This window comes from Montipora capricornis, chromosome 11, assembly GCF_036669925.1.
Source record: "Montipora capricornis isolate CH-2021 chromosome 11, ASM3666992v2, whole genome shotgun sequence".
NCBI lineage: Eukaryota > Metazoa > Cnidaria > Anthozoa > Scleractinia > Acroporidae > Montipora > Montipora capricornis.
The window spans coordinates 35,431,214-35,441,213 of record NC_090893.1 but is presented as its reverse complement, the minus strand read 5'-3'; the positions used below and the strand labels follow the sequence as shown (position 1 = coordinate 35,441,213).

At 35.6% G+C, this 10,000-nt stretch overlaps 1 protein-coding gene across 1 annotated transcript in view; it reads left to right on the top strand.

Annotated features, from left to right (window-relative positions):
* LOC138024354 (oxysterol-binding protein-related protein 9-like) overlaps window positions 1-10,000 on the top strand; it is a 129,430-nt gene that overhangs the window by 66,945 nt on the left and 52,485 nt on the right. Inside the window, exon 6 of the mRNA XM_068871523.1 lies at window positions 3,493-3,540. Within this exon, the coding sequence (XP_068727624.1) occupies window positions 3,493-3,540 (48 nt within the window). The remainder of the gene's footprint in view (window positions 1-3,492; window positions 3,541-10,000) is intronic.

Genomic DNA, 10,000 nt, shown 5'->3' with positions numbered 1-10,000 from the left:
AATGTAAAAAAAAGCGTATCATAGTTCTGATGTAGTCAATTTAGAACAATTAAATGAAGGTATTTCAAAATACCATTGCAAAATAGCAAATCATCAAGCAATTATATAAAGCGCGATGGTTCAACCACTATGACAAATTATTTTAATACAGGTAATCATAAAATCATCAATTCGAAAAAAGGAACAAAGCCAACTGATGCTGTCACTCTTGAACAATTAGGTGAAAGTCATATTTCATATTACGAAAACGGGAAAAACGTATTTGAATATATTATGAAAACAAAAACTGAATTAACTACTTATTTTGGTATATATGGTGCCAGCTTACTTGTTTATAATTTTACACCACATGTAATTAATCAAGCATACAAATTAACCATTGCAAGAAGAACTGATGAATCCGTTTTTAAAGGAAGATGGGATTTTAATTTATTCAAACTAATTCAAGACAATTATAGTGATCATTATACTGCATGCATTGAAATTTGTATTCAAAATAAATACGACCATTAATTCAATAGTACAATATTATCATTTCAAACAACCAATATAAATATAGATTATCAAGCTTACACAAAAATAAATAACCAGTTTCAATATAGTAGATGTATTGTGAATTTATCACCTGATGGATCTAGTAATAATATTCAAAGACGTTTATATATTACCTTTCTTATGTCAATAAGTCACCAAATAGATTACCAATTTACGTACTTATTTATGGTCTCAAGAATGCAAAAAAATGATATAGATGTTAGTATTTATGATTAGGAAAAAGCTTACGAAATATCATGTGATGAACAATTTACCATGTGTATGCCGATCAATATGAACGGCTTTGATATTTTAAAAACATCACATTCTTTTCACAGTTATCTTATCACCAATTTATCAGACAAAACTTTTGTCATAAATGGGAGTAAAAGAGTTTTACTTCCTAATGGCTCCATAATCAAACAAATTCAAGTTTCATATAATTCTTTCAAATTAAATTATGAAAAACTAAACATTCAAATTTATTATGGGTTTCGATTTGCATTAAGGACGGTGCCTACTATTGTTATTACGCATACGTTCTGCGCATCTCGAGATACTCGGATTTCCTATCGGTGACGCTTAGTAATACAGGGATATTTTTGCGTGGTTTAAAACTATCCGGAGAAAGTAGATCTTAGTAAGTACTCTTGGTATCCAAAAAGAAAATTGGGGGTAACCATGCATTTTTGAGAGATAATTAAACTTCAATTTGACAAAGAATGCCATACATTGCTTTGTATTTTATAGGTTTTTACAAATATTATTCCTGAATTATCTTTTAAAAATGTGTGGTTACCCCCAATTTTCTTTTTGGATTTCAATAACACTTGTTAAGATCTACATTTCCGGCATAATCACACACCGGGGCAAAAATATCTTCAAGTAGCAGGCACCGTGCTTAAACGATTTTTTCGTATCAGATCAGAATACACATATACAAACGTTTAATGTGAATTTACAGTGTAGCATTACAAAACGGCCATTTTAAAGTCAAACTAATCGACAACAATGTGCCGAACACAGAGCTTGATATATTGATTCAATATATTCAGTAAAATAATTAAAATAATATTATAATGACAGACAAACGTAAAAACATTTTGATTGGAACCATATCTCATCAGATTTACCGGAAGACAAAATCCAAGAAATAAAAAAGATGTTTGCACATTACCATAAAAAATTTTGGATATTTAAACAGGCTTTTAAACACAATAAAAGAATGGACTTATCATGTAAAATGAATCCAATCGTTCTAGGATCTATTTCTGGAGCTGGATTACTTTTAGGTACTTATGCAGAAACCAAAAATTATAATCCAAAAATTGAGTTATGTCGTTTTGCTTACACAACATATGCTAAAATATTAACTCATTTACGATCATATCTCCGAGGAATTCCATTTGAAGAAAAAAAACTGTTAAATGAAATAAATCTTATCGACGGTATAATTATACATTTAGTTCCAACAGCAAATGAAAAATTAAAATCAAATATGATAAAAAAATTCAAAGTTCAATCAACAAACAAAGCTGATCCCAATATTTATTATAATTATGCAAAGTCTTTTTGGATTTAGTAATTGGGATATCAAATTTCAAATTCCATTTTTCAAAAAGCTTGTGTATTATAAATCTGATTGATATTATCCTTCTTCTATCTTTTTTAACTTGTGGTAAAACCATATTTATTTGATCAAATATCTGACAAACACGGTTTATTGTACATCTTGATATTGATAACTTAGTTTTTAGTTCTATATCTGACAATACATTCTGGATATGGTATTTTCTTATATAGACTGTTTTTTTCCTCATCTTATACAGAATTATTTTCATGAAAATCAATGTAATTAGTTTTTTGCTTGTATTCCGTATTTCTATTTTATAATAAATTAAAAATTAAACCCCGCTTTTAAAATTATTCATTATAATCCACTTTTAGAATTCAAAAAAACACTTTGTGATTTAATTAACATGGATGCTATCTAAACAAGCACCGCTTGTTTTGAATAGCACCATATATTAATTAATATGTTGCTATTTTAAAACAACCATAAACACCATGTTTTTTATCTTGTTATCAATAACAGTATAGAATAGCTGTATACAAGCGTTTATTAGAACAAAATGCTATAAAATGTTCCAGAACCCCCATCTCCCATACTACTAATGCACAGAAAAATTTAAAGTGACGCACTTACCCCTGTACTATAATTTATGGTAGCAGGAGATTCAAGATTTGCTTCACAAAGGGATATAGGTTTTTCAAGTGAAATTTACTTTGGAATTCACCAGTTTGGCAATGAATTGAACCGCGTGAGTTTTAAAACAAAACAAGCCCACTCTCAGCCAGCGAATAGGAATCATGCTAAAATTAGAAACCATAAAAGGACTTTGTCAGTTCAAGGTCAAAAAAAAGAGTTTTACTACTGAATATGCACTTTATTCCACTTTATCTCTGAAAACGATATCATTCACTGTTTTTTTTCAACTTGTGTTTTACGGTTAGTTCCAACTTCACGGGTGTTCAGGAAAAAAATTGTACAAGTGCTAGTTTTGATAACATCCTAACAAACTAGACATCAGAACAAAGCTTAATACAGGTAAAAACAGTCTTTGATAAGAATTATGGTTTAAGTGAGTTTTCCTTTTAGTAAGTGTCAGGAGCCAGTAAGACATAAAACCACCAAGAGTTCTTCAATTGCATTTATTGGGTATCGGATGCCGCAGCATGAGCAAAATAACTGCACATTGTTATTAAACTATAATAAATTATTCTTTTCGTAAACTACCTTCATTAAGCTTTCTTTTGATGTATAGTTTGTTAGGAGTGGGAAGTAACCTTAATAATGTAGTACAGGTTGTAGTGGTGCATGTCACAGTGTTCCAATATTCAAAGCAGCAGGTAATTTACTGAATTATTTTAAATAATAATTATTTTTCCTTTGTTTAGGCTTTGTACACTAAGATGAATGGTGATGTTGAGGCTCAAGGTTCACAGGTGAATGTTGGCATGGAATAATCTGGTGTGGGTTCCAGGCATTTAATGGTGTTGAACTTGAAAATGCATCAAACCTTTACAATAACTGCAAATAAATAATTTATTAGTGTTTTTCATGATCAAGTCGTTGTGGGCCAATGCTGTCATGTTGCTTCCTGGAAATTAAAGCTAGAGGCCACTCAGTGTAACCCTTTCACCCCCGTGGGGTTCCCCATTGACGAGTAAAATCGTCTGGTGTTAGACAGAGTAAAATCTATAAGTGGCACTCTTGGGAGTGAAAGGGTTAGTTTTAGTCTTTAATTTAATTGCCTAATTCAATCAATAACAATAACCTTTATTTAAAGAGGGTAACACCTATTACTATGAAAGTATTCTCCCTAGTGGCCCTCTAAAAACAAAAATACTGAATAGAAATCACACCAATTAAGAAAAAAGGATATAGATAAGTAAAATAGAGAATCTATTTACAGGTACAAAGATATTTACAACGATGATAAAAAATTTAAAAATCAGAATAGCTTTGTACCTTTAAAATTATCCACTGTATAAATTGGGGCAGTGCTGTTAATCAGTGTAGTTTTCGTGGAGTTAAAAGAGGCCATTGGATTTAAGTTAAGAGCACTGAGGTCTTTTATGGTGGAATAAAAGAATGTTCTCCTCATTGCTTTGGTTCTTGGTTTTGGTAAACGGTATGATGTTTTAGCTCTTGTGGGATAATTGTGCTCAAAACAAAGGGGGTCTAAGCTTGCAGTAAGGTATTCTGGTGCTCTTCCGTCAATTTTTGTCTTTAAAAGACCGAATTTGTTGATCTTAAACATTTGATCAATTGGCAGCCACTTAAGCTTTTGAAAAGTATCAAAAGATCGTGCATCCCAAGGACTGTCCAAAATTAAACAGTTCGTCTAGATTGGTTTGGCTACAGTTGCTCCAAACAGTACAGCAATAAGTAAAGAGTGGTTTGATACTTGCATTGTAGAGAAGCAATGGGCAGATATCTCCGAGCTCTTCCTAAAATTGCAATTCTTTGAAGCAGTTTCCGGCGCAGTATGTCAATATGTTCATTCCAAGTGAGATGACTATTGATGTATACTCCTAAGACACCTTCTGACTCAACCATAGAGAATTGCATGCCGTCAACTGAAAGGTCGAGAGTTTGTTTTGGGGAATTTGCAATTTTCTGTCTGGTCGAGATTATACTGTATTTTGTCTTTGCTGGATGCATTTTCATTTTCTTTTCTTTCGCCTGCTTCGATACTGCGTCAATGTCAGGTCTACATGTAATTTTCTCCTCGACGTCAGCCAAGGTAGGAGCAGATGCATAAAGGGTTAATTCATCGGCATAAATGCCAATGTTGTTCTTCAGTACTAAAGGAAGGAGAGCAGAAAAAGGGCAGGACCAAGAATACTTCCCTGCGGTACACTGGATTGAATACTGAGCTGTTCAGAGAGTTTACCGTCGACACAAACCTTCTGATACCTTCAGCTGAGGTAACTTTCGAACCATTTGAGGGAGTTGCTGTTCAAGCCATAAATCTGAAGTTTCTTCAGCAGCAGTTTATGGTCTACAACGTTGAAAGCTTTGCTTAAATCGCTCGCAACAACACCTGTAAAAAGGCCTTGATCCATTGCCTCCAGCCATTCATCTGTAATTTTTACAGGGATGGTTTCGCAGGAGTGGTTAGCTCTAAAACCTGGTTGACATTTGTACAATAAATTGTGTGAGTAGTAAGAAAAGAATTGAAGTGATTGCAAACATGTTTCTCTAGAATCTTTGAAATGACGGGGAGGACCGATATAGGTCTGTAATTGTCAACATTGTTTTTACTCTCCTGTTTGTAAATCGGAGTGACATGAGCCAGTTTGAGCTGAGCTGGGCAGATACTGTTAATTATGCTGCAGTTTATTACTTTTGCTAGACTTGGAGCAATTGCAGGAATGATTAATTTTAACAACAAGGGGCTGATTCCATCAAGTCCGGTTGCAACATTTGACAGGAGTGATTTGATGATCTCTAAAACTTCGCGATCTGAAATTGTGGGTATGCTGAATTCTGCAGATTTGTTAGCTTTGTTACGTCTTACGAAATCCACCAAACTAGTTAGATCGGGTTCAGTATTGATGGTCTTATCAATGATGTTATCAGCAATAGAGATGAAATGCTCGTTGAATACGTTGGATATTTCCTCTGGGGTAGTATAGCTGGTTCTGTCTTTGGTTACAGAGTTTATTTCACTCAACTGTCTTACATTAGTAGGGAAAATGCTCTTTAAGGTCTTCCATAGGACTCTGGAGTTCAATTTGCTGTTGTCTATTTCATTAATAACTGCTTCTTTTTTGGCTTATTCAATAAGTCGAACTACTTTGTTTCTAGCAGCATTAAAAGACACTTTTTGGATTCGTCCTTTTTCAAGCTCTTTCTTGAGCCGATCGCGGTCTTTGATAGCTGTGAGAATTTGATCTGAAAGCCATGATGGTTTCTTCATAGATTTAACTCTGACTGATTTAAGTGGAGCGTGTTGATCTACCACATCGCGCACAAGGGCTTCCCAAGTTGATAACATTTCATCTGGGTCATTGTCAAAGGTGTCAAGGACGGTCCAAGGTACTTCATTTAAATCTTTAATGAGGCTATCAGTGCGCTTTCTTGGTGGATTTCAAATTTACATTTTGTTTGCGAACCAAAATAGTAGGGTTGTGATCGCTGAGTCCAAATGATGGTGATTTTATACTTAAGACGTGCTCATCAAACACATACCAGATTTTTATGATACCTCTTTTTGTGTAACATTTGTAATGATCATGGCCTTTTACAAAGGAGTGGCACTGGAGCTATTACCCTAATTTGAAGCTCATAATTTTCCTGTGGTACTTGTACAATGAGGTACAGTAAGATTGATCACGATGTTACATGTACATTTTCAACTTATTTGGTTTTACATTGTCAATAAGCTTTAATATACTGTAGGTCACAATTCAATTTCTCAATCAGCTTAGTTACCGACTGTATCACTTATATCCCAGAGCTTAAGATGACCAAGGATTCAGCTCAGCATCAGAGTGATGTTAACAGGTCTAGGAGCAATTTTCCAGACCCAGAAACCAGATATACAATCATTCAATGCAAACGGCAGTAAATATGCAAATATGCAATATGCACTCATGCATGTGGAGGAACTACAGTCATGTACATGTAAGGTACTACACTGAGAATACATGTAAGTTGCATAATTCGTCACTGATGGAGGTCAAACAGGAGGCTGGGACAGCACTACAAAGAACAAGCACTTCAAAGAAAAATTCTCAAGATTACGGTAGTTATGGTACATGTAGCTTAAAATGTCCCATCCTTTTGCCTCAAAACAAATGGTTTCATCCTCACAGTGTCTCCTTCACTCAGTTTAAATACGTGGGCATTGGCATTGTTTAAGTACCAGGCTTGCCTATTTTGGACATCTTTCAGCCTCTCTTTTGTGACTTGTGTTCAGGGTTCTTGGTGACAAGAGAGTACCAGTTGTGGGCAGTAGTGTCCTTGTCCTCCTGTTCATTTAGCCGACTTAACAGCTGCCTCAACTTTACCTTTGTCTTACCGCTGTACAGTACCGCGCAAAAGTAAGTTACCAGTCTCGTCTCGTTTCTCGCGAGACGAGACTCTCATCTCACAAGAATCACTGACGTGGCAAGATTGGCATAAATTTTGATAAAAGTCTGATGGCCACACGAATGTTTGCAAGTTTAAAGGACAAAACCGTGCTCTTGTCGAGTGTGAAACACGAATCAAAATTACAACACTGTTAAAACCGTAAAAGAATTAAATCATGCCAATTGAGTAACGCTTAGTTTTTTTTTACTGCGGTGGCATTGTGAACAGATCTCTGTGAAATTCTAGAGAATGATCAGACGCCGAAATCACCGTATGAAATAAGGCGAATTCAGATATTTTGTGTTTTTCCATTCTAATGATAAAAAATGCAAGACAAAAATTCCGGCATACAAAGATGGAGAATAGTTCTACTGAATATAACCAACACCTAAAACTTATTAATTTTACAAGGTATTAAATATTTCCAGCGTTTCTTACTTTAACTTGAGACTTGAAAAAAAATTAAACTGCAAGTTCTGAAATAATTCATACTGCCCATTTCATCCAGCCCTTTTTTCCCTTTGCAAGGATTCGTCAATTGCGACGACACATGTGCGACATTGCGTTATCGGACGTATCTTACTTGAAATGCCAACAGATAGATTAGTCCATTCAGTAAGCAAAATACAGCGATTAATTATGACTTCTTTTTAGTTTGGAGGATTTATTGCATGTGATTGTTTTGTGTTTCTTCCGCCCATGAGATAGATAGATACCTGGTAGTTTATTGCAGCATTTTACAAGACAGTCACTAGACTGAATTGCATAAGAATTTAATACATAGTAATTGATATGAAATATTTACATGTAAAAATTATTATTATAGCTATTTCTAACTAAATACTAAATATTAAAATCTAAATAATGTTCATTGCTGGAAAGAAAGTGTTCTTAAAACGATTTGTACGAACCTTAAAATTCTTAAAAGGGCGCGGCTTCCTAAAATTATACGTAGATTGAAATTCTTCTCCGGAGAAAGTGATGGAATTTGTGGTCTATACATGTATCTAGCTGAATGTAGGTGAAGAGTTTCTCACACAGCCCAAAGCGTCTTTCTTCAAGCATGCATAGATTGAAATGAGATACATTTAGGTTTTTGCATTATGAACTTGTTGGTGTGATGACAGATGAGGCGTGCCTCTGCACACTCTCAGATGTCGTGGCATACGTAGATATGCAGGGAGGCTATGACGAAAAGACAGGCGTGCAGTACTCTAATACCAGTCTTACACATCTGCCATAGAAATTAAGAATATCATTTGATGGAACACTAGCTCGTTTAAGTAAGATCAGAAAATAGAGTCTCTTACTAGCTTTCTTAATCGTGTCAGAAATGTGGTCATTCCACAGCAAGTTATTTGAGATGTCTAGGCCTAAAATCTTAGCTTCGGTGACATAATCTAGAGTTTTGTCATTAATCGATATGGGAGCCCAATAAACTTAAAAAGACAAATCTTTTTATGGCAGTGCGATGGATTTAAGCCTATGCATTGAAGAAAATTGATTGATTAACAGTTTTTACATGCTGCAGCTCAAGGTTATCGAAAAATTTCTCCTTGACATCAACTTGGAATCAAAGTGTAGATTTCGTGGTTTGAATGTTGACATGCATTTGGAATGCAAGAGTTTCACAATAATACACTGCCGCCAATCACATTTTCGATTACCATTTGAGATTTGGGTGCTCTGTTTTGGAGTGCGAGCTTAACCTCCTTGGAAAAGTTTACGTCCATGTAGACACAGTTTTTCGAACTGTCTTGCGAAATGAAAGTCTCGTCTCGTCTGGTGAGGCGAGACTCTGGTCTTGCCAGCGGGTAGTAACTTCTTTTAATTTGAGCGGTACTGTAAGGGAAAGTGACCAGATATTCAGTGTCCCATTCCTTTGTCAGCTTTTGGAATTCTGCAGCGATGAATTGGGGGCCATTGTCATATAAAATTATTGCAAAATTGGCTTTGAGCTTTCTGACCTCTGTTCCAGACTCAGTTGTGTAGTCAGCTGTCCAGTTCCCAATGATCAATATGATGATCCACTGTCACCAAGTAGTCTTGCTGATTCTGGGTAGCGAGGTCTACAGCAATTTTCTCCCAAGGACTCCTTGTAATGTCATGACTCATAAGACTCAAACAATCTGCAGGGTTCACAGGTCGCAATCCAGTGCCTGAGTTCAGAATTCAAACCTGGCCAATGGATTCTCTCTCTCGCTCTCCTTAAGCAACCTTCTGCACCAGCTTGTGACGCCTTTATGTCTTTCTTTATTTCAGCCTTCAGTCCTTGAAGTACAACAAGGTGCCCCCTTAAAAGCTAGGCAATCATAAATGCTAAGTTCATTTCTCATGTTATAGTAAGGCGTCAGCTCAGGGGAAACCTCGATTTTCAGGCCATCCTTTTAGTATGGTTGTAGGGTTCTATCATTTCATTCGCCAAATGGCCAAATTCCTCTCTTGGGTAGTACAGGATAAACTTGGTCATCATGTCTGCCAGGTGCTAAGTATGACCAGGGATGTATTGGGTCTCTATATCATACAGTAAGTGAGGCTTCTGAGGAGCATGCCTTGTAGACGCTTTGGTGCCCTAATCAAGCAGTTTCTTCGCAATACACTGTAGATTCTAAGGGTTTGTGGTCTGTCTTGATGACAACATGGCAGCCATAGATTAACTGATTCCATATCTCTAGTGTGAAAACAATAGCCAACATTTCTTTCTCAATCGTTGCACAGCTAGTCTCAGGATCTATCAAGGCCCTACAAGCGTAAGCAAGGTAGGGCCGACCTTCTTGCATGAGGAGAGCACCAAAGCCAAGGCTACTGGCATCGCACTGA